Here is a 25,719-nt window from a genome sequence, read left to right as displayed (position 1 = left end):
TCCAAAGCCCTTCCCCTTAGCCCTTCCCCTCCGTTGTAGCCCTTCAAACTGAGGACTTCGGCCAGGCAGAGTCCGTTTGAAGGGGTATGATATATTTCCCAGAGTACAACGCGACTACCAGGAGATCGCGAGTCTTTTTAAAAATGGCAGAAGCAAAGAGAGCACCACACAAATGTAAGTTCCTCTATTTTTTTGCCATAATTTAACTGTTTTAATCGTTTTAGGTTGTGATAACTGGTGTATTGTGTGAGTTTAACATGGTGGTAATGTGTAGTTATTTTCTGTTATAAACGCACATGGGAAAAGTCGCTATTTTACATGAGTAATCGGTCAATGCATGTGAAGGTGCTGCGAAAGAGTTGTTGTTTTTTAAATTGTAACACGAATATTTACAAGCAATGTAGTTGGTTAACCATAGAGAAGTTCCTTTTGAGTGACATGAGCGTCATTTCACTACCTATTATCACAAGTATTGATATACGTGACTGATTCACAGGGACTCAAGCACAAACAAAGAGCCTGATCAGGTTTAGCGCCGAAAACGAAGATCTGTTTCTAAAGTCATCCCCATCCCCAAAAAGAAGTAGGAAGTCCAATCCCATAATGGATTACCTGATACAGGAGAGCCTGAAGGAGCAGAAGCGCCACGAGCAGAAAACGGAGCGCTTTTTAGCTGTTTGAGCGCATGATAGACAAACTTTACGGTGAGTTGATGCGCCATGCACCTATTGTACACACAGCCACCACTACCGCATTCTGAAACACCTTTTTTTTAATTTTTTACAATGGATGAAAGTACATGCTATAATGTCATGTCATGTCTTGTTCCCCCAGAACATCACTGAGCCCATGCAGCACCTCCGATGCGCCCTCCGCTGTTCCTGCTCCGGTCACCCCACCATCTCGTTCTCGATGATTGCACTGTTGCCCGTTTATATTCATACTGTTTATATTCATACTGTTTATTGTCCATATTTGCACCACACACTTTACAGCAGACACTTTAAGCTGTTATTTCTGAAAATAAGCTGCCTTACCAGTCTGTAATGTGAGCCTAATAAAAGAAATGAAGGACAAAAGGTTTGTGAGCATGATTATCACATCAACATCATATGAACGACTGGAACGGATATTGGTATGAAGAGATTTATTATACAAGGGATAACAAAAAAAAAAATTGGGGTACATGTTGTGGTCCAATCGGCAATAATTTGTAGGATGACCCGTCTGCTGGAAAGAAAAACATGGAAAGATCAGGCTTTCATCCTCCCAAACCAACACATTGATAGCACACACAATGCAGTGAATTTATTTAAGTCATCAAATCTGAACCTGGTACAAAGAAAACCGCTTCAAAAACGCACGAGCTGCATGTTTATCCCAAACGGAACGAGGCGAGTAACAAAGGCTAAACGTTAGCTTATGCTTTCAGCTAGGTTAGCCAGGTAGGATACTACTCCAGTCAATAAATCAGCAAATCCAACGAGACAAGCAAATTGTTTCTATATTACACGATATCACAAATGTACAGTTAGAAGCACTTTCAAACACACACACACACACACACATTATCATATTCACACGCCGGCTCTGGAAGCTCCCAGCTGCTCACTCACAAGCGTTATTTGCATTAATTTCTCATTGTACATACCGTAACAAGATCCAGCAATGCTCCCAGATGTCGAAGACGCCTTCGCCTGATGGCACTCCGTCGATTCGACGCAGATATTTCTAAAAATATCCGAATAGCCCAGGACAGCGCGAACACCACTGCAGCAGTCATGTTTGTTTACTTCTGGCTAAAGCTGTCGCTTTTGGTTACGTAACAACTGACGGCGCGGACTTATTACGTTCGTGAGTGTGAAGTGCTGTCCCAATTCGAAGGGGTATGTTTTCAGCCCTCCCCCTACGTTCGAAGGGGTGAGGGGTAGGAAAATAGAATTGGGATTGGGCCTTACTCAGTACTTGAGTAGTTTTTTCACTGAGCACTTTTTTACTCATACTCAAGTAATTATTTGGGTGACTACTTTTTACTTTTACTTGAGTACAATTTTTGGCGGCTCTACCCACCTCTGGTCAGCGGGTAACCTGCTGGTTGGAGAATCCTCCAGACAGATGCTACTTTTATATCATATAAACTTGTGGATCAAATTCTAAATTAGAGAACACGACACCAGCTGGAACATAAAGTTCTCCTTTACGTTTGTGTGAAAGATTGATTTGACTGAACTCTGGTTGGATACTGAAACACTTTCCTTCCTCAGACCTCTCAAACCGTCGGTGGCGTCGCTCTGCTGAAGGATCGGGTTCCACACAAACCCAACACCGTCCAGGAGATGGCTTCCTGTCACACCGAGTCCGAGTCCCCCCCCCCCCCGACTTTACAACCTGTCTGAGAACACTTTTCAGACACTGCTGCCCATTTCAGACCAGGCTGGATTCTTCTTATTACCGCCCACCGGGATCCAGCTGGAAACCAGAACTTATGGGTTCTTCAAGAAGAAGGAAACACAAACATTCATGTACATACATACAACTGTTTACCCCGATGAAAACGCCTTCAGGTGGAGAACCTGACGGCCGACTGTGAAACTTACTTGACTCCAAAGCGGTCCATGAACATGACGTGGTTCCTAAAGGTCCGGTTGATGTCCAGGTCGATCTGTTTGATCTCCGACGAGCACAGCCTGGCCTGCTCCTTCATTTTCTGAGAGGAAAGAAATTCAAGTTCAGGCACTGATCAGAGCAACCCAATTAAAGGAAGAGCTGGAGGTCTGGACTCTGGCTGGACCGGTGCAACACATCGATTCTTCTCTTCTTCACACATTCTGCTGTGTTTGGGATCTTTGTCCTGTTGATGAGCCAGTTTCAGCCCAGCTTCAGCTGTCGGACAGACGGCCTCACATCTGGCTCTGGAACACTTTGGTATCCAGAGGAGTTCATGGTGGATTCAAAGGCTGTGTTCCAAACCGCATACTTCTCCTACTTCTCCACCTAACTTTTTGAGTTAGTGTGCGAGTTTGAGTAAGCGAGAAGTTCCCGGATGCATACTAGATTCTCCGAAATGTTGGGTATGCATCATGAGGTTACTACTCATACTCAAACTACCCAAGATGCAATGTAACGTCGCCGATCGTCATTTCCTGTCAAAACGGCAGTTTCAAGCTAGCTACAACGAGGGTAGGTTCACTTCCTGTTTTCAAAACAAAAGCACCAATTGTACCGTAATGGCTTTCCCTATGATAAAAGGCAACGGGTATTTTATTTTGTGAAAATAACCGGAAGTGCGTTGCTCACTGCGGCTAGCTTTAGTAGCACCGAATTCGTGGGAACAAAATTGTAAACAGCCGGTATTTTGTCAGGTTTTCAACACGTTGGGGATCTAAACGACTACTTTCTCACCTGAAAATGTTTCAAATGTTGCTAAAGTTTACAGAGTTTAGAGCTTAAGAGAAATCAGCTTCAGGCCGGCTGATTTCGGCTCGGGCAGGAGCGAAATGCATTGTGGGTAAACGCTCTGCATACTGTCTGATCGATGAGTATGCAGTATGGAAGTATGTAGTATGCGGTTTGGAACACAGCCAATGTAGGCCCAAAATACATCTGTGATGTGTTCAGAGAATATAAACCCAGCAGAGCTCTTAGATCCAAGGACTCAGGTCAGCTGGTCCAGTCCAGAGTCCAGACTAAACATGGAGAAGCAGCATTTAGCTGTTATGCTGCAAACAAGTGGAACAAACTGCCAGTGGAGATTAAACTTTCACCCAATGGAGACATTTTTAAATGCAGGTTAAAGACATTTCTGTTCTCATGTGTCTATGCATGAAATCTGCACGCTATCTTTGAACTTATCTGGACTGTTGCTGGTTTTTAAATTAATTTAAATGAATTTATTTGTTTCTCTTTATATTATTTTATGTATTTTTAATGCTTCTTCCACTCCCTGCTGCAATGCTTTTATTTTATGTGAAGCACTTTGAACTGTTCTGTACATGAAATGTGCTACAGATGAACTTGACTTTGACTTTGTGAATGATCTTTCTCTCTGTAGAATGATGGACTCCAGATAGTTTGGAAATGGCCTTATAACCCTTCCCAGGTTGATGGGCAGCAGCAGCTGCTTCTCTGAGATAATTGCTGATGTCTTTCCTCCTTGGCAACCTCCATTATGTCAGCTCATTTTCCTTTTTATTGATGTAATTTAACCTACTTTAAAGGGCAGCCGTCCCTCCTAAACTGGGCTCTCTGTTAATCTGTTTGGATGTTGTGATGGTTGATGGATGAAGTGTCACTTCAGATGTGAGGTTTAAATGTCCATCCGTCAGGCTGGCTAATCAGACACATGAATGAAGCTGAATAGCATCAGTTTCATTAGCACGCCCCCACTTAAACACAGAGTTTAACAGGAAAGTGACTAATGATAGCAGACTGTGGATGGGCAGCCCACTCTGCTCACTAAGCGTCACACTGAGTCTCCAAAACCGACAGAAGTACAAAGATGAAGCAGAGACGGCTGATTAAATGTGTGGAAGCCAGGTAAAAATACACGTGAGACACAAGCAATTACCAGCAGAACCATCATTATCTCTTATCTCGTTATGTGTTGAATTACACCCTGATAAACCTGGAAATTAGGGTGAAGCCAACAGATTATACATGAGAGAAAATAGAGTTTCATCAAAGAACTACTTTGTTCTAAATTACATTAATTATTTTTACTTGATCTATAAAATAACTAGGGCTGGGCGAGTTAACTCGTTAATTATTTATTTATTTTTTTTAAAGTATTTTTTGGGGCTTTTTATGCCTTTAATGATAGGACAGTTTGAAAGAGACAGGAAGCAGGGGGCAGAGAGAGGGGGAAGACACGCAGCAAAGGGCCGCTCGGTGCGGGAGTCGAACCGGGGCCCGCTGCATCGAGGACTAAGCCTCTGTACATGGGGCGGCTGCTTAACCCACTACGCCACCGACCGCCCCTAACTCGTTAATTATTTAACGCCAATAAATATTTGATCGCGCATCAATGCTGTTTTCTTTTTTTATTATTATTATTTTTTTTGTTTGTTTTTTAAATTTTTTAAATTTATTTTGTTTTTGTAAAAGTCTGTAGCTCACAGGCTTTTATTTTGTAAAAGTCTGTAGCTCTACTACTGTAGACAACATAGTATATGCTATATTCTACATGTTTTTTTTATGAATTTTTATGTTGTAGAGTTGTGAATTTATTTTATCAATGGAGAAATTGAGCAGCCTTGCTTTGTTGTCTACAGTAGTAGATCAACCCTCATCTTACTTTGAAGCTCCCAGAAGTGACGTCGACGCAGCTTTAGCAGCAGAGAAGCTATCAGGCTTGTGTTGATAATAATAAACTCCTGGACTATGTACAAACTTCCAAATGCATCGTTTTGTGAGTACAGACCATATTTGTACTACTGTAGAAGTTTGGTGTCATGGCATGTGATTTTAGTGTGGTAATTTTGGAGATACTGCCAGGATCCATTAACCCTTGTACGAAGCTATTCGGGATAACTCAGTAACTCAGCTGATGTTCAGCCAATATCGAAAAAACTGCGGGTGGGCTACTTGGCTGGATGTCACGGTTCAAATGACCCCAGGTTGAATCTACTCCGGAGTATCACTTTAAAGGCAAAACACACAACTGATAGCAGCAAGTCATTCAAGGAAACAGACAGTGGAGCGAGGCTTCTACATAAAAACTACAGAAAGATGCTGATGTTAAAAGTGTGTTTGCACAACAAATGTTATGGCACTTTCATTCATATGGCAGCACATTTAAAATAAAGCTAAATGCTAAAAGCTATACGCTACTTTTGGATTCATTTTTGGATTCTGCGTACAAATGCGATTAATCGTGATTAATCAGGGAAATCATGTGATTAATTAGATTAAACATTTTAATCGTTGCCCAGCCCTAAAAATAACCGTTTCATCTCAGAGTTTCATGAATCTGAGGTCACACCTCGTATTTGCCCTCGTTGGCCCTCTTGGTCTGCTCCACGTCCAGCATCAGCGCCCAGGCCCGGCCTCTGAGCTGCAGCGGGATGCCTTTATACACCCGTTTCACCATCTGACAGCAGAGAACAGGAAGGGAAGCAGGGACACGAGTGAATAAAACACCAGAGGAGTCACAGAACCGAGGCTGTAAACTGTGACTCACCAGTTTAACCACGACACGCTGGATTTAACATCCAAATAATGTTTCAGAAATGTTTCAGAAATGCTGACAAATGAGTTTTTAAATCACAGATAATAAAATATGACCAAAGGTCGAACACTGACAACCTTAAATGAAGCCAAAATGAAGTCATGAAAAACAGCATTTTGTTCCTAAATTTTTTTGAAAAGCTTAAAGCTTCTAAATGATGAAGGAGAGAACGCTGCGTATGAAAACATGAATTAACATTTAGTTCAGACACAGTTCGGCCTCAAGTTGACTGAAGGTTGTGATTTCAGCTGAGAGCAAAAAATGTCCAGGAGCTAACTGCGTTAAAAGGCTTTTTCTGACAGTTCAGTACACGTCACAATCTAATTATCCAGCGAGTGGCCCTTCAGTTACTTTATGTTAATCTGGTTGCCCTGTGTGTATCTCTCACTCAGTGGGGTCACATGGCGCTGAAAGGATCGGATTATTGGCTAAATTACAATCAGACTGAGTTATTAAGTGCATGTAGACACCTTAATCTGACTAAGAACTGGATCGGATGGGATTCAGACCCCGAGATAACTGGGTTGAAAGTCACTCTAAACCTGCTTGTAGACGCTGAAGCACGTGGTGAATCAGACTTTGCGTTCTGCGCATGCTCCAGATGTTTTCCCTGAGTTTGTTGTTGTTGTTGGTGGTGAAGAGGTCAACAGGAAGTGGCTCTATTAGCAACAGCTGGAATGGGTACAGCGCCACCTATCATACCGGGGTATGACACGCTTTGTGCCTCTGATCCCATTCATTCACCGCCAGATATCCAAGGAGAATTACCCTTAATAACTCATTCTGATTGTTATTTAGCCAATAATCCGATCCTTTCAGGGCCATGTGACCCCACTGACTGAAAATATTCATGCATGATCATTATGTAGGCCCACATGAGATTATTCAGACCAAATTCGACATCTGTGTCGTGATGTATTGGCATCAACAAGTGAATCTATTCAAATGAGGGGAGACTCTGAACCTCAGTAATAATGTTCTGATTAAGAACAACCATCTCTAATCCAATAGAAGATACTCTGATGGTATCAGTCTGGCCTAAGACATGACCTGGTAGCTGCTGAAATAATGGGATTTGATTGGTTCGCACGATCAATGCCAACAACAACGTATGAATGCTCCCAGTAAGCCAGAGACCGAAGTTCTCTTTTATTTTTTATAGCCGTTTCCAGCTCGTGGTTTGACTCTTTATGGGAGGTGAGCTCTGGCTAGCAGCCGCTCCTGTGGCAGAGCAAGCCGCCCCTGTTAGCCCCTGGCTAACTTTTCCTTGTAGGGCTTCAGATCCCCACTGATAGAATGAAGGAAAAAGGTGTAAAAAAAAAAAAAGGCAAAGCTAATCTAAGGCCATTAGAGTTGGGTTATTTGCAGAACCAGAGGCTGGGGTTAATAGCAATGCATTTAAAAACACTTTTGGCACTTTTCACACGTCATTCCTAGGAATTTTACACTTGTCATTTCATGTCGTTAACATGCTAAAATGGATAGGGTTCGACTACAAGTAAAGGCTGGGGTGGCGTTCTCTCACAGTACATAGCATGAACTCTTGCTAACTCATGCTAATTCTTACTAAATCTTGCTAACTCATGCTATCTCATGCTAATTCTTACTAAATTTTGCTAACTCTTCCTAAATCTTGCTAACTCATGCTATCTCATGCTATCTCATGCTAATTCTTACTAAATTTTGCTAACTCTTGCTAAATCTTGCTAACTCATGCTATCTCATGCTAATTCTTACTAAATCGTGCTAACTCATTCTCCTCTGCAGCAGCTATGGTGAGAAATGAGGGTGCTGACACTACGGTCCAGAAACTGTTGTCCTGGAACTGCTGCACCCAGTACATTGAATTAATTCTTGCTAACTCATGCTAACTCATGCTAACTCTAGGGAAAAGCTTTGATCCACAGTCACTCAGACCGAGTGAGCTTATAGGAATTCAGTGTCTCATTTCAGAAACATGTTTCGGGCTCAACATCAACAGTTGCTTCACCTTCCAAACACAGAAGCCAGATCCGAGTTTCCATTTTTTACTCAGTAATCGTGAGAAATCTCCAGGTGGGAATCTGCTTCGACCTCAGCGTGACTGAACTGCCACTCACCCTGTCGCTGTTCCTGTATTTTTCCCACTTCTTCACCATCTTCAGCCATTTTTCTGCTCTCTCGATCTCCAGCTGCTTCCGCTGCAAACGAGAAAGAAGCAGATGAGCCAACAACACGACGGCAGCGACCATTCGCCTCCACGGCTTTGTCAGCCCTTTACCTTCTCTTCGTGAGCAGTCGGGGCCGGCAGCTCGTCCTCGCTGCAGAACAAAAAAAACAAACCGTCAGCGCCACCAACTGGCAGGAGATGTGACAAGCAGGCAGAGACGCAGCGAACGGACTTACTGCATGAAGCCGAGGCGGTCAATGACTTTACACAGGCTGTAGTCGGCATCCTCCCAGGGGTCGATCTCCACTCCACCCTGCCTGCCCTGCAGACGCAAAAACATAAAAATTACATGAAAACACAGAGAAAAGCAGGCGAACACACACCAAACATGTTCCAGTTTTCTGCAAACTGAACCGACAGCAACACATTCTGCTGCTAGGATGTCTTCAATCCTAAAAAAACAATGGAAACAAAGACTAAAAAAAACCTTTAATGTGTTAAAAATCTAAATATTTGTTTGCAAAGGAAGGACTTCTAATCTTGTTTGAACGGATCTGAAGAGATTCATGCCCGAGGATTTCTGATTCCTGCTGTTTTGCAGATTGGGGCTTTGTAGCTATTTTCCATGTGTGGCGAGGAACAAATTTCAATGAAAAGCTAGCATAAACCACGAGGAGAACTTACCACGGGGCTAGCTCTGGCTAGCAGACGCTAACTTTTCCTTGTAGCGCTATATTAGCATGTTCACAGATTCCCACTGATAGAATGAAGGAAAAGGTGCAAAAAAAGGGTTACAGCAAAGCTAATCTAAGGCCAATAGAGTTGGGTTATTTGCAGAACCAGAGGCTGCGGTTAATAGCAATGCATTTAAAAACACTTTTGGCACTTTTCACACGTCATTCCTGGGAATTTTACACTTGTCATTTCATGTCGTTAACATGCTAAAATGGATAGGGTTCGACTACAAGTACAGGCTGGGGTGGCGTTCTCTCACAGTACATAGCATGAACTCTTGCTTACTCTTGCTAATTCTTGCTAACTCATGCTAATTCTTGCTAATTCATGCTAACTCATGCTAACTGATGCTAACTCTTCTGACTCATGCTAATTCTTGCTAACTTATGCTAACTCTTGCTGAATCTTGCTAACTCATACTAATTCTAGCTAACTCATGCTAACTGATACTAACTCTTGCCAACTCATGCTAATTCTTGCTTAATCTTGCTAACTCATGCTAACTCATACTAATTCATGCTAATTCTTGCTTAATCTTGCTAACTCATGCTAACTCATACTAATACATGCTAATTCTTGCTTAATCTTGCTAACTCATGCTAATTCTTGCTTAATCTTGCTAACTCATGCTAACTGATGCTAACTCATTGTCCTCTGCAGCAGCTATGGTGATAAATGAGGGTGCTGATACTACAGTCCTGGAACTGCTGCACCCAGTGGTGCAGAAATAACCTTCTCATTTTGACAAAAGCCACAAAATTTATATTTTTGCCTTTAGCTTTTAGGGGATTAGTTTCTGCAAACGTTGGACTTAAATAATGTTAATTCACGAGAGCAAAGAAAGACTAAATGAAGCTGCACAGACACCAGGAGGTACGTGCTGTAAAGGAAGTACACATTTAATTTTGAAACATGTAGTGTTTGGGTAAATAAAAAAAACAAAGAATGTAGTAATCAAGCTACATGTTTCACCCTAAATGTTACACAACAGAACTTTGAGCCAGTAAATGTAATTATCAGCAACATTAAACACTGACACCCATGTCAACAACACCCCGTGCCGGCAGCCGCTTCCTTCAGCATGACAGTGTGCCAGGAACACACAGCAAAACTGGGAGCGTGCGCTACACAACCAGCATGACAACAAGCCCAAAGCTTTGACCGGAACCAGCAGGAACAAGCCTGAAACCTGCATGACCCAGAGCAGCTAACTTCTCCTGGGACAAACTCACCGTCTGAAGAATCTTTTTCCCCATTATGCGTGCGTTTGCTTGAATATTATTTTACTTATACTTTGGATTTATAGCATGAACATAAATCCTAACACGTCGGTCTGGCTGTTCCATACACTGTACGGCATGTTCTGCTGAAGCTTGGAACCGTGTCAAGTTCTGGCAAAGATCCCAGCTCAGGCCGAAGGACCCACAGCGCAGACTGCAACCCTGCGGCGTCTTTAAACACCGAAGTAAAAGCTCAAACATCAATAGTCAATCATCTCTGCGAGTAAATCTGTGGCCAAACATCCACCAGAATCCGCTTAAACGTGCACTAAAATGTACAAGTTGTGTTTTTATGATGGAAAGTCAGTTTGAGCAGTAATCTGAGCCCAGTGTTGTCATAACAGAGAGGAAACTAATCCTCACACATCCTGCGGGAGAGGATTCCCACTGCGCTCTGAATTACAGCGAAGCTGCGTGGTTGGCTGCCTGCTTGGAAAGCAGCCAATCAGTCGCCTGCGCTCAGCGACGGGGGGGGGGGGGGGTACAGCTTCGCTGAGGTTGATCCGGCGCAGAGCTTTGGAGGCGCCATCAAAGTGAGAACAAAAAAAAGCTTTCACACCGACGGTGTTCGAGAGTTAGAGACACAAAGGAGGTTACAGAGAAGACACCAAAGTGCATTTATTTACACCTGCTGAGAGGATTTACTGCAACCGAGTTCAGAATGACTCAAATACACACCCTCAATTCAAAAGATCAGGAACAGGCCGAGTCTTCCAGGGGCAAAGATGAGCAGAGGGTCCATATATATATGAATATATGTATTTTTCATTATCTTATGATCTTTTTTTCTAAGTAGGGCTGGGCAACGATTAAAATGTTTTAATCTAATTAATCACATGATTTCCCTGATTAATCACGATTAATCGCATTTGTACGCAAAATCCAAAAATGAATCCAAAAGTAGTGTATAGCTTTTAGCATTTAGTTTTATTTTAAATGTGCTGCCATATGAATGAAAGTGCCATAACATTTGTTGTGCAAACACACTTTTAACATCAGCATCTTTCTGTAGTTTTTATGTAGAAGCCTCGCTCCACTGTCTGTTTCCTTGAATGACTTGCTGCTATCAGTTGTGTGTTTTGCCTTTAAGTGATATTTTAGACTGGAACTACTACGCTGAGAAGACAATTCAACTTGGCAGTGTTTACAGATGACTTTGGTTCTGTCGACTCCGCCGTCTGGAAGAACTTTAACATGAAAATGGCCGAGTAAAAGTTCCGTACCCTTCTCCATGTTTGGTGGATCCGCCGATTACTTTCTTTTCCTGTTCCACAGCAGACAGTAACAGACTTTTACAAAATAAAAGCCTGTGAGCAACAGACTTTTACAAAATAAAAGCCTGTGAGCAACAGACTTTTACAAAATAAAAGCCTGTGAGAAACAGACTTTTACAAAATAAAAGCCTGTGAGCAACAGACTTTTACAAAATAAAAGCCTGTGAGCAAAATACTTTTACAAAATAAAAGCCTGTGAGCAACAGACTTTTACAAAATAAAAGCCTGTGAGCAACAGACTTTTACAAAATAAAAGCCTGTGAGCAGCAGACTTTTACTAAATAAAAGCCTGTGAGTGACAGACTTTTACTAAATAAAAGCCTGTGAGCAACTTTCCTATCCATTAAAGGCACAAAAGCCCTCAAAATTTTTTTTGGTTTGTTTTACTTTTAAAGAAAAAGTTATTCATGCGTTAATGCGCGATAAAATATTTATCCACGTTAAATGATGAACGCGTTAACGCGATAATAACGAGTTAACTCGCCCAGCCCTAATTCTAAATAAACAAAACCACTCTGGAGTGATTAATCCATTAAAGAATAAACCTATTCACATCATTACTGTAATTTCCCTTATTTCCGGTCACTGTGAATGTTGCCATTTCCAGAATCATGCAGCCCAATGCAAAGCCAGACAAAAGCCCAAGGACGGCCTGTTTCCTCCATGACACTATCCAAAGCGGCGTTACTTTGGTCTTCTACCTGCATCTCCTCCTCCTGAGGAAACACACCGGCGGTGTGGGAGTTGACCTTTCTCCAGCCCTGCTTCTCTGCAGGGTGTCAGCGCTACGTGTGGCCGGACGCCTGCATCAACACCACCCGGCACTCAGCCGGTCCCCGGAGGTCAGAGTCCAGTCAGTAACTGCACGCCGTGCACAGCTCCTTCACGCAATAACCACAGAGCAAACCTCCTCTCAGCCACCTCATCGCCCCTCTGCTCCGAGCCGCCCAGCTAAATTTAACCTCCGACTGCCACCGTACCCGTCCACCTCCGGTTCAACGCTGAGTCAGCACATTCACAGCTCCGACTGCAGCAGCCGGTGGGACTGTAGGGGCTTCGTGGGCCTTTAGGACATTTATGCCGAAGGCCTCCACTGAGTTAAAGTGTGTGTCGGTGAGCACGGCTGTCCAATGTGGTGACCTCAGGAGTGCGAGAACAAAATGAAACTAGAAAGAGCTGTTCCTGTGAAACAGCAGTGAGAATGCTTATGAGCTGAATGGGGATAGCTGACCATGCTAAAAAAGCTGAAAATAGTTACATTTTAGCAGTAAAAAATGTTGCTAAGGTATTGGTTGAAGGAATTTTGTGATTTCTGTGTACTACCAAACTTAACATTAGAGTTAGTCAGAGGTTGAGAGGTTGATCTCGGTTGAAGGCTCATAGCTGAAATTCTGTAAATGTGAGCTCTTTAGTAGTTACATTGGCTGAAAGAGGACACATTTTCCTACATTTTAAGGTATAATTAGTTTCTCTAAGTTAAACTGTGTGAAAGTTAGAGGAATTTGTTTGAAAAATTTGAACTTATCAGCACGCACTCAACTGTGTGCTCATTCATAAAAATCAAGGAGGAGCAAAATGTTCATGTTTTTGAAACTGTCATATTTCAAAATTGGATGAAGATTTGAAAAAGCTGAAACAATTGGTAATAGCTGAATGTCTTGTGACCCATTTAAAGTTTGAATGGTTTTCTCGAGCTGAAAGCATGCGGAAAGAGGAAGATGATTTGGAAGAGCTGAAAGCAGTTTCCATTCATTTGAATGACGGGAAAATTTAAATAAACGTTGAATATCTTAAAAAGTGTAAAAGTTAAAAACACCAAAAATGTTTAAATCCAGGTTAAAAACATTTCTGTTCTCATGTGTCTATGCATGAAATCTGCACAATATCTTTGAACTTATCTGAACTGTTGCTTGTTTTTAAATTCATTCAATTATTTTATTTGTTTCTCTTTATATTCTTTTATGTATTTTTAATGCTTCTTACACTCCCTGCTGCAATACCGGCCATTTACAATTTTGTTCCGACGAATTCGGCGTTCAAAAGAGTAAAACATTTGCATCACAAAATGGTTCTCCAGGAAAAAGTCAGACCTCACAATCTCTTGGCCCTATTTTCTCTCCCTTCGTATCACTGCCTGCTGTGCAGACCGAAGTGCAGACCGAAAAGCAAACACCGTAACAGGCGCGGCTGTCGGCAGGCGTTGCTCACTGCGGCTAGCTTTAGTAGCGCCGAATTCGTGGGAACAAAATTGTAAATGGCCGGTATTTTGTCAGGTTTTCAACACGTTGGGGATCTAAACGACTACTTTCTCACCTGAAAATGTTTCAAATGTTGCTAAAGTTTACAGAGTTTAGAGCTTAAGAGAAATCAGCTTCAGGCCGGCTGATTTCAGCTCCGGCAGGAGCGAAATGCATTGTGGGTAAATGCTCTGCAGTATGCAGTATGGAAGTATGTAGTATGTAGTATGTAGTATGCAGTATGGAAGTATGCAGTATGCAGTATGTAGTATGTAGTATGCAGTATGGAAGTATGTAGTATGTAGTATGCAGTATGCAGTATGGAAGTATGCAGTATGTAAGTATGTAGTATGCAGTATGGAAGTATGTAGTATGTAGTATGCAGTATGCAGTATGGAAGTATGCAGTATGCAGTATGTAAGTATGTAGTATGCAGTATGGAAGTATGTAGTATGCAGTATGCAGTATGGAAGTATGCAGTATGCAGTATGGAAGTATGTAGTATGCAGTATGCAGTATGGAAGTATGCAGTATGCAGTATGGAAGTATGTAGTATGCAGTATGCAGTATGCAGTATGTAAGTATGTAGTATGCAGTATGGAAGTATGTAGTATGCAGTATGCAGTATGGAAGTATGCAGTATGCAGTATGGAAGTATGTAGTGTGCAGTATGCAGTATGCAGTATGTAAGTATGTAGTATGCAGTATGGAAGTATGTAGTATGCAGTATGCAGTATGGAAGTATGCAGTATGCAGTATGTAAGTATGTAGTATGCGGTTTCGAACTCAGCCAATGGCTGCAAGGTGCCCAGGTCCTGTGGCTGCAGAACCAGCCCAGATCATCAGCCCTCCACCACCGTGCTTGACAGCTGGTGTGAGGTGTTTGTGCTGATATGCTGTGTTTGGTTTCCTCCAAACGTGCTGCTGTGCATTATGAGCAAACATCTCCACTTTGGTCTGGTCTGTCCAGAGGACATTGTTCCAGAAGTCTTGTGGTTTGTTCAGATGCAGCTTTGCAAACCTAAGCTGTGCTGCCATGTTCTTTTTAGAGAGAAGAGGCTCTCTCCTGATAAAAATCAAACATCCAAGAAATGTACAACAACAGGAAAATAATGTGGTTTGGGAGGATTCAAACCTCTTCTTGTAGATGTTAAAAACAGAGTTATGAACCCGTAAAACAGCATTTTGGTCTGACAAAGTTCAAACTCTCGACTCATCAAATGCGGATTCAATCCTGGAACATATTAACGCAGATCAGTTAGCAGCATCTGAAGTTATTGAGTTGTTATTGAGCAGAAACGGAGAGCTTCGGGGTATCACCGGTCCATCCAAGAGTCACCGGTTCAGCATGAAAGTCAAACTGCAGCAGACTGACATCACCCCCACCGTTTAGGCTCAGTTACTAACTTGCTTGGAGAGTTAAAGCCGGCCATCTTTATTCCGCCATCACCTCAAACCTCAGGCACAAACATGTTATTACACAGCGTGTTCTTAATGTACTTTGGCAGCACACACACATCCTCCCACACACTTACTGTCCTCACAAACACTCAGAGTCCTCCCACACCAGCACAGGAGGAGCAGCCTCAGAACCGAAGCTCGGTCCGAAATCTGTGGGTTGGAATCCCAGACTCACCGTGGCATATTTTAAGATGATATCAGCCCGTTCCTCTGCTATTAGAGTCTCAATGTCTTTCTTCATGTCAGTATCTGCCGAGAGAGGAGAGCAAAAAAAAGAGCATGAGCAGAAGGACAACCATCAACAACCCCAGATGAGTCAGACAAAAAGAAACATGGCCGATAGGTGTGGGCGAACTGTTGGCCTCCAAACCAACAGGATGGGATGGAAATGCTGAGGCATGCTTTGTAATGACCACATCACAGAAATCCAGCAGCTATCAGTCATTGAGCAGCTGCAGGCTTGCCAGGGCATTATCATAGCTGTGGGTACGAGTTGATGTTCAGCAGCAGAAACAAACCTTAAATGCGATTAACCCGGCTCATACCGAGATGTGGTCGTTTATTTAGGGGTTTGGAACCGTGAACTGTCCGTCGGACGAGCGGCGAGCATGAGACGGCTTCTCGGAAGCATGGCCGCCCTGAAACACCCACCCAACCCACCAGCCTCGGAGATGACATCATCCTCAAACCAACAATGAGGTCCTGACAGGAGAGCAAACTTTGGTGGCACAAGTGCAAACACACCACAAACCTCTGCTGCGGCGCTGTAGCCGCCGGTTGTTAAACACAGGGACGCTCGCAGTAATGGCCAGAAACGCACAGTTTAGTGAGGTTCGTGATTGATATGACTCAAAAAGAGGAGACGTGAACTTTACACTCAGCTGTGACTCCAGAAAAGTTGCGTTCAGCTGCCGAAATGAGCTGAAAACCATTCATGGTCATCATCTATCATCATCCCGACAGCTAAGCTGAACTAAATATCTGTGAAATATTCCTTACAAACTGAACCAACAAATGTTTTACTGGGTATTTTGTTGACGACCACTTCCATGATGCATAACTCACACAAAATAAACGATAATAAAATGAAAATAAAAGACATTTTGCAGCTGAAGTTGTGGCTTATACTCATTTCTGTCTGTTTCCTGTAACCTTTTAAGTGTCCTGAGCAACAGTTCTCCTGGTTTTCAGAAAGGTTTTTCAGAGTTTTTCTTTGGACATTTTCTGCTTTTTCCCTCATTTCCACAAATATATTATATTATATTTATATTTTATTAAAAAATTAAAAAAAGCCTATCAACCAGCAGCTGTTTAATACATTTATTGTATTTATTTAAGGGCAATTTCTTGATTTGAACTCCTCTCTGAACACTTCTATGAGCAAAAACTGCTCAAAAAGAAGGAGAAACATTAAGGCCGTCATCATTTTTAGACCTTAGGCTTATTAAACCAGGAAAAACTAAAAAACTTTTAGAGTTTTAGACTCAAAATGCATCAAACACTGTGGTGACACCAACTCTCAGGAGGAGTCACCCAGGAAAGGAAGACCAAGAGCTTCCTGAAGCTCTTTCAGAGTTTTTCTTTGGACATTTTCTGCTTTTTCCCTCATCTTCAGTCCAGTTTTTCTTCATTAAGCCACTTAACTCTGAGCTGTGAAGCATTCAGGCAGAAAAAAGGCTCCTAACTCAAGGGATGAACCAGTGTTGTGTCCACACAGAACAGACAACTTAGCAAAGAAGCCCAAAAAAATGAACGTTCTCACGTCTAAAAGTAGAAAAGTAGGAAAAAAACAGACAATAATAAGAATTATATGTTATTCAACATCAAGAAAAAGTAAATAAGATTCAATTTAAAGCTTAAAAAAGGAATATAAGATATAATCTAATTACTAATTATGGAACAATTCATATAAATGAAATGATTAAACTGCTTTATGCCAGCAGAAATGAATAATCTAGAAGCTCTTTGTGGGTTTTAGACAGGAATTAAGATTAGTTCCCATTTCTTTAGCTGCATCTGTGAAAAACAGCAAAGATAACACAGTGTGACAGACAGAAAACAGGATTTCTGCAGCAACAAGGTGATTCCCAAAGAGCTGTTAGCTGAAAACTTGGCATATCTCAGCATGGTGTGCAGTGTGTCCTTAAAACATTTGAGGAAACTGGACAAGTGGAGGACAGAAGAAGAAGTGTCAGGCCTAAAGAACTAACTACAGCAGGTGAACAGGATCTGAAAGTGATGTCCTTAAGAAAGAGGAAAACATCCAGCAAAGACCTGACACAGGAGCTGAGAGATGCATCTGGACCTTCAGCTGATCCATCTGCTGTTGGCCCAAGCCTCATCAGAAATGGGCTCCATGGAAGGGTGGCTGTCAGGAAGCCGTTCTTAAGGAAGGGAAACAGGGAGAAAAGGCTGAGCTTTGTATGTATACATGGAGAAAAGTGAGACTTGAGTTATAAAAAGCAGCCCAACAGACCAGAGGACTTTGCATTATATGACGTAACGAGTTCTGATATCATAACTTCAATCCGAGCCACTTTAAGTCTTTTAAAATGATGAACACAATCCAAATGGAAGCTGGAGTCTTGCTGTCAAACCATCTCCAAAACAAAACAGCATGAGTTTTAATCCCACTTAATCTCCAGCCGCTGTACACCAATGACAGGACATGGAGCGGTAATCTGGACATACTACGGAGCACACGCAAAGCCTCTGGATTAGGAATATCTCCAATGGGGAGTTATGTGGTGAAAGTCTGTTTTTCCCAAAGCAGGAACAAAGAGCTTTGAGGATGTGCACACAGGTCTGTGGGCGGCAGGCTCAGCAGCACCCATGAGGATTCAGATGGTTCCTCTGTTGATTTAATGCTCCAAAGTAACAGAAAAAGACACAAAAACACCTGCTTTTGAAGCCGTTTGCTGTGTTTTAGAACTCTGTGATGGTTATTTAAGAAGGAAAAGTGCTTTTTCTATTGTTTTAGCAATTAAAGGGATAGTTCGCCTCTTTTGACATGAAGCTGTATGACATCCCATATCAGCAGCATCATTTCTGAACATCTTCTTACCCCCTGCTGCGTCCTGTGAGCAGAGTTCCAGCCTCGTTTTGGTGTTGATGAAGGTAGTCCGGCTAGTTGGCTGGGGTTTAAAAAATAAAGCCTTTTGCTTCTCAGAACAATATGCGTTCAACAGAGTAATACGTTTGCATCACAAAATGGTTCTCCAGGAAAAAGTCAGACCTCACAATCTCTTGGGCCCAGCTTCATGTCAAAAGAGACGAACTGTCCCTTTAAATAGTTCCCACAAGCCTTTACTCACTGATCAGGCAACAGACCAACCAAAGCAGAGGTGTGGTTGGTCACATCTTTGAAGGCTGTGCCGTCTGCCTCTACTAAGATTTCACAGCTGGAAGCACCAGAAATCTGTCAGAAACTGTGAAATACCAGAGAAGAAGACCTCAGGTATTTCATGCGTTAAAGGTAGGGTAGGAGAGCCTGGATTTGGAGTCCAGCGAAGCTGCATTTTGAAAATAAACAGGTAAAAAGTCCCAACCCTTTTCTTCACTTTCCCCCCGAAGGCACGCCTCTAGAGTACATGAATGCGCACGAGCACGAAGGTGCACGAGCGCTGTTCTGACAGCAAGCATCGATCGTTGCCGTATTTAGTATATGCTAACTATACGTTTAATAATGCTAGGTGCTAGCCAAGCTGGCTCTAGTTTAGCTTCCTGCCAAGCTTCTGGACGCGTAATTCGTTCACGGAGCAGGGTACGTGCACAGGGAGAAGGAGGGGGAGGGAGGAGCAGATTGCAGTTTGATAGACGCATCAGAATCCAATCATTGTTAACGGTCCGTTCAGTATGATTGGATAGTGTTTTTCCTAGATTGTACGTTCTAGAGGCCACTACAACTTTTCATTTTTGTGTTGCAATGGGGGTGTGAAGAGTATTTCAAGCAATATGTAAAAAAATGTTCCAGAAAAAGATCCCCTACCCTGCCTTTAAGAGGTTATATCTCCCCCAAAAAATCTGTTTCACAGCCAAAAAATGCATGATCCCAAAGTCCTGAGAGCTCCAACATTTAATTTCCAGCCAGATAACCGGTGACACCCCGTCATAGGGTCTGTGAGACGCACAAAGCTTGCATCTTCACTCCTTTCAATGCTGCACTTTCTAAAGCAGTGGCAGCTTAGATAAGAGTATTTCTGGTGGTTCAGAGGAACATCACCAGTTATCCGTCATCAGTTCTGTGCCCGAACACAACCAAACATGAGGTTTTAACCCAAGCCCCTGCTGCCTTCCTGGGTCAACAATGCAGAAAAGCCTAAATGTCTCCGACAGAAGACGCAGGAACCCATTTGAAATACTCACTTTTGATCGATGCCGTTTTACTCGCATCATTAGTCTCGTTTATTTTCTCAGAAGGGGCTCTTTCGCTCTCCACGATGACCTCAATACAGACTTTCCAACTTTAAAAAAAAATGCTTCTGAGCATTCTCTCTCCGGATAAACATCAGTATCAGGATTCCTTTTAGGTCACCGAAGACCTCAAACATTCGGATACTCGAGATATTTCAGCATTTAGGGATTCTGATCCCACAAATACTTCATATCTGTTCTGTCAGCAAAGATTTCCAAGCTTCATAAATAGGATGGAAACCGTTTAAAGACTCCCAACGAGCCGGAGGGTTGATAGAAGCTCTGAATGTGAGCTGTCAGCTGAAGCATATGGCAGCAGAAGCATGTGGTCACAGGCGAGCTCTGGCAGGACTCCCAGTATGAAGGGCGGGGGCCCAAACTGGGAGACTGGCCGGCACCGCGTCGCTCTACCTGACTGACCGGCAGAGCTTCCCCGGGTGTGTTCCGTCCGCAGAACAAACCCGAGCTGGACTCACGCCCTCATTAAACAAACCTGAGTGCAGCCGTGGTGACGGCCGGGGGGGCCGTTAGAAGTGGAAAATTTGTCTTCTTTTAAACGTGTAATTCTGTTAAAGAAAACATGCTTCTGACTTTTTTTTTCTAAACCGGCCGATTCTTAAAGGGATATTTTGTGGGGTTTTTTTTTAAGTGGGGCGGCCTGTTGTAAGGATGAGAGCTAAAGGCCTCGGTACGCTTCTCCGTCGCTATTCGTCAATCCGACGCCGTGGTCACTAAAGGGCGGTTTATGGTCGGAAACCAGGTCGTCTGCGTGTGTGTCGCAGTTAACGCAGACATGCCCCCCCCTTACGCAGACACTCTGGTGCACCTCACCAAAACTATAACTCACCGCAGACAGTGCCGCAGATATCGTCGCAGGGAGGAGAGAAAGGAGGCCTCTGATTGGTCAACTCTACATCCGCTCTACACTATGCGTATTTCCGGTTTGCTAACCGGCTAACGGTAACGCTAACCGTGCTAACCGTGACCATTCTTTCGCCTCTCTGCCAGCTCCAGTAGTAGCAATATTTCTGCTATTTCTAGATCGATCAGCTGCATCTCAATCAAAGTGCGCATTCGTCCAGTCGCCATTGTTGTTGAATGACCTCCGTAACCGGAAGAGAAACACGCCACCCACCACACCCACAATCCTAGCTTGTTCGTGATTGTCCCTCTTGTGTTGTGGCGTGGGATTAACATAGCGCAGACCCGGCGCAAATAAAAAATAACTGCGTCATGTCTGCGACACACTGCTGCAAGAGTATACACGGCCCTTAAGCCTGATTCATACTCGGCGCAAACGCGCAACTGTTCTGGCTCGAGAACCATTAATGACGTCATCGACAGCGCCAGCCCCTTCACAGTTCCTTCAGCGCAGTTTGCGCCGAGAATGCGTCACATTTGCAGTTCTCTCCAGACCAGCGGGCGTCACTGTTGAGGAAACAAGCTGAAAAGCACATGAAGAAAGCATACACAATGCCACCTGTGGTGTCCCGTCAGCAGAGGCTGGCACATCTGATGCGGAATGAATTTACTCTGGGTGTAGAACTGTATATGTATCTCAGAGCTAAGCGGCTGCGGCAAAAACAGAAGAGAAGGTGGGATGTTCGTCCTTTGCAACAAGACGAACTTTGTCAAACGTTGTCCCAGTGTAACTTCATCGCGGAGCTCGCGCGAAGTCAGAAAAAAAGTTGTGTGCGCGCCCTTGCGCCGCGCGAGGATTTTCTAGCTTGCGACGGGGGGCGTGGCGGAATTTTGGGTCACGTGACCGTTTGCGCCAATTGCGACCAGCTAGTATGAGCGAGGTCGCGCCGAGTAAGAATCAGGCTTTCATCCTTTCGAAGTTCTCCGTCGGGATGTCGGATACCCAAGGCAGTTCCCCTCCCGATCAGTAGGCGGCGCTACGCTAGACGACCCAATCTCTTACGTCTATGGTGAAAGCGGTTGATTGGTTGTTCCCCTTCCGGCTCCGTTCCTCCTCACAGTGAACGATGGCGACCGAGAGAGAAAGACTGTTGTTGGAGTTGGAGCTTGCGGCGTTGTTGTGAGGGGAAGGCGCTAAACCGGGAAAGTGATTCCAGGAAATGATGTCGTTATCCAACCAATCACAACCCTTGCGGTCTCGGCGAGTCTCCGCCTCCTCGGCGGATGGATAGGAGAGCGTCTCCGTAGACGAGCATAAATCAGTCTTAGGCCACATTTACACAGTCGGGTATTTAGAGAAACGAATATTTCCCCCCCTCCGTTTTCAATAATAACATCATGCACACAACATCGTTTTCAAAAAACTTTTCATTTACATCGACCCGCATAAATACGCCTTGGAAGGGAAAGATGCAGTAAAAATGCTGACCTCCGTGCAATCCTTCGCCTCTGCTCCTCCATGTAGAGCAGTTGTTGCAAATGCAATAAGGCCAGAATGGTTTGCACAAACGTAAAAATTAGCAGAACTTTAACATCATCCATGATAATCCTGATCAGCAGCCAAACAAACTGTAAACACAAGGCGCTCGCATGACGTTAAGCATTTTCTGGCGCATAATGTGACGTTTAAGAACCTAAAACGCCGTTTCTCCCAGTTGACACGGCAACACATAACCGGCGTTATCAGAAATCTCCACTTTGGCCGGAGGTTTTAGAAATAATCGTTTTCTGTGATAAAAACGGGTTTTTGGTGTAAATGAGAGGCCAAACCGCAGGAAAATATCTGCGTCTTCCTATCGTGTAAACGGGGCCTTAAAGGGATAGTTCGCCTCTTTTGACATGAAGCTGTATAACATCCCATATCAGCAGCATCAGTGATATGAAGGGAGAGAAAATAGGGCCAAGCGATCGTGAGGTCTGACTTTTTCCTGGAGAACCATTTTGTGATGCAAATGTATTACTCTGTTGAACGCATATTGTTTTGAGAAGCAAAACGCTTTATTTTTTAAACCCCAGCCAACTAGCCGGACTACCTTCATCAACACCAAAACGAGGCTGGAACTCTGCTCACAGGACGCAGCAGGGGGTAAGAAGATGTTCAGAAATGATGTTGCTGATATGGGATGTCATACAGCTTCATGTCAAAAGAGGCGAACTGTCCCTTTAAGCTGCCATAAAATATCATTTTATTTAGAAATACGCTCTGATTGACGGTTCTTATTCTGTTAGAAACACAAACATAGTGAAACGGGGCCCCTGGGGGTCAGAAGCTGGTCTGCGTTAGTTTAATTTCGCCAATAAATGAATGAATAAAACACCTCAACCAGCTGAAGCTGTGAAACTATTGTTAATGACAGTAATAATATTCCCAGGATCCTTTTGTTGTTGTGCTGCATGTCTGCAGGTCAAAGTGTTTCACCCTGGATAAAGGATGTGGATGCTGCCTCCATCTCTGGTAAACTTGAGTGTTTCTGCACCATCAGCAGCAGCTCTGAGCTCCCAGCAGGCCCGGCGGCGGCTGCCCGCACCGGGGGACCGCGCACAGCCCGGCGGGGACGGCTGCAGGATGCCGACACAGTGTCCTTACTGTACGGACGGGTCTCACCGAAACTGAGCCCTCATAAACCCGCACAAAGTGTCGTCTTTAAAGGTAAACAAACGCGCCGCCTCCGGTGGGATGCGCGGCTCCAGATGGCGTGATTTCAGCCGCTGCTGCAGCCTCACGGGGAGGCGTTTTTATCCCTGAAAAGCCCTAAAAAGCACCCGGTGGGAACGGGCGAAAATACAGAAGAAAGAATTACCGTGTTTCTGCGGTGTATTCCTGCGCAGCTCCGGCTCTTCTAGGCATTCTCCGGTGCAGAACAAACCGCGGGGCTGACAACAATAAGCCTCCGCTCCGTCACCGCGTCGGTTACCATCAGACGGCGCAGCCACATCCAGCGTTCAGCGGCCAGGAGCTCCGGGACCAGCGGCAGGGGACGCGCACTGAGCAGGCGCCGCGGCGTGGCACCCTTCAGCCGAATGTGAGCCGTGAGGATCCGGCCTTAAAGACACAGAACCCTCCTGGAGCAGCTGCCCCGGTGTTCCGGCTCACATCAGCGCCGCCCTCTGCCGCCATCTGCCGGACGCGCAATGCACTGCAGGGACGGCGCCGCCCTCTGCCGCCATCTGCCGGACGCGCAATGCACTGCAGGGACGGCGCCGCCCTCTGCCGCCATCTGTCGGACGCGCAATGCACTGCAGGGACGGCGCCGCCCTCTGCCGCCATCTGCCGGACGCGCGCTGCACTGCAGGGACGGCGCCGCACATGGAGAATCTGCTTCCCATTATCCTTTCGATACTTTATGAAGCACGTAATAACCCTGCTGTCTTAAAGCCTGCTTCTCCCGTGGAACTGCACCAGTGCTTGAGTTTATGAGGCGGATACCTTTATGATCAGTCTAAAAACCGGCCGTTTAATAAACCTAACAGCAAAAGTGAAAGAAACGGGTAGAATAACAACATTTTCAATTTTCTGTCAACTCGCTGCTGTAGTCGGGCCCCTTTACAACACAGGAGATTAAAAATAAGCAGCAGATGCTAGCAAACGATGCTATCTCATCAACAGTCAGTGGGGTCACATGGCACTGAAAGGATCTGATTATTGGCAAGGCAAGGCAATTTTATTTATAGAGCACAATTCATAACCAGGGCAGTTCAAAGTGCTTCACAGCTACATAAAATCATAAGAAGGCAATAAAATCATTAAAAAGAAAAAAAATAAATTAAAAAATAATAATAATAATTAAAAACCCATTAAAATAATCATTAGTTAATTAAAAAGCAAAGAGTGCAGATAAAATACTTTCAGGTGTCATATGCACAGCTAAATAGAACTGTTTTCAGCCTGGATTTAAACATTGTCAGAGTTAAGGCCTGTCTCACATCTTCTGGAAGGCTGTTCCAGATGTTAGGAGCATCAAACTGAAACGCAGCCTCACCTTGTTTAGTCCTGACTCTGGGCACCAGCAGGAGACCCCTCCCTGAGGCAGGAGACCCCTTATTGGCTAAATTACGATCAGACTGAGTTATTAAGTGCATGTAGACACCTTAATCTGACTAAGAACTGGATCGGATGGGATTCAGACCCCAGATAACTGGGTCGAAAGTCACTCTAAACCTGCTTGTAGACGCTGAAGCTCGTGGTGAATCAGACTTTGCGTTCTGCGCATGCTCCAGATGTTTTCCCGGGGTCGTGACCCGGAAGTCAAAGGAGACGATATTCCTGTTGTTGTCGCCGTCAGAAAGAAACAAACAACGCGATGGAGAACGCTCCGTTGGGCATCGAGTTTGTGCAACAAGCAGCTCATCACAGAGCAAATGTAGAGGGACGTAGCTTCATCTGGCTCTGCGTTCTCCATCTTTCTCCAATGCCTGAGTTTGTTGTTGTTGTTGGTGGTGAAGAGGTCAACAGGAAGTGGCTCTATTAGCAACAGCTGGAATGGGTACAGCGCCACCTATCATACCGGGGTATGACACGCTTTGTGCCTCTGATCCCATTCATTCACCGCTACATATCCAAGGAGAATTACCCTCGCTCCGCTCATTCTGATTGTAATTTAGCCAATAATCCGATCCTTTCAGGGCCATGTGACCACACTGAGTGATGGACCAAGCCGGGGATGTGCACAGCGCAACTCGTTGTAATGCATGTTTACCGTTAATTACTGCGTTTAAACATTTTGTATACATGTTAAAGGGACAGTTCGCCTCTTCTGACATGAAGCTGTGTAACATCCCATATCAGCAACATCATTTCTGAACATCTTCTTACCCCCTGCTGCGTCCTGTGAGCAGAGTTCCAGCCTCGTTTTGGTGTTGATGAAGGTAGTCCGGCTAGTTGGCTGGGGTTTAAAAAATAAAGTGTTTTGCTTCTCAGAACAATATGCGTTCAACAGAGTAATACATTTGCATCACAAAATGGTTCTCCAGGAAAAAGTCAGACCTCACAATCTCTTGGCCCTATTTTCTCTCCCTTCGTATC

The 25,719-nt window shown here is 44.0% G+C and overlaps 1 protein-coding gene and 1 long non-coding RNA gene across 4 annotated transcripts in view; one reads left to right on the top strand and one right to left on the bottom strand.

Moving 5' to 3' along the window:
• LOC142382326 (USP6 N-terminal-like protein) overlaps window positions 1-23,702 on the bottom strand; it is a 37,611-nt gene extending 13,909 nt beyond the window's left edge. The window contains exons 1-7 of one of the 3 annotated variants that reach the window (XM_075468053.1): window positions 23,498-23,702; window positions 15,538-15,611; window positions 8,612-8,697; window positions 8,487-8,526; window positions 8,326-8,406; window positions 5,981-6,088; window positions 2,598-2,707 (exon numbers count right to left, since the gene is read on the bottom strand). In XM_075468053.1, coding sequence (XP_075324168.1) covers window positions 2,598-2,707; window positions 5,981-6,088; window positions 8,326-8,406; window positions 8,487-8,526; window positions 8,612-8,697; window positions 15,538-15,603 — 491 coding nt within the window. In that variant the 5' untranslated portion in view covers window positions 15,604-15,611; window positions 23,498-23,702. Of the gene's footprint in view, window positions 1-2,597; window positions 2,708-5,980; window positions 6,089-8,325; window positions 8,407-8,486; window positions 8,527-8,611; window positions 8,698-10,342; window positions 10,455-12,365; window positions 12,474-15,537; window positions 15,612-23,497 lie in introns of those variants that run through there. The other 2 variants (XM_075468072.1, XM_075468062.1) reach the window with 2 other exon arrangements.
• Window positions 124-870, top strand: LOC142390151 (uncharacterized). Its single transcript, XR_012772142.1, has 3 exons — window positions 124-174; window positions 497-704; window positions 835-870. It is a non-coding gene; the product is annotated as an uncharacterized LOC142390151 (long non-coding RNA).
• Window positions 23,703-25,719: the final 2,017 nt, after the last annotated feature.

This window comes from Odontesthes bonariensis, chromosome 1 (genome assembly GCF_027942865.1).
Source record: "Odontesthes bonariensis isolate fOdoBon6 chromosome 1, fOdoBon6.hap1, whole genome shotgun sequence".
In the NCBI taxonomy this organism is placed as follows: Eukaryota; Metazoa; Chordata; class Actinopteri; order Atheriniformes; family Atherinopsidae; genus Odontesthes; species Odontesthes bonariensis.
This window is presented reverse-complemented; position numbering and strand designations above follow the sequence as displayed.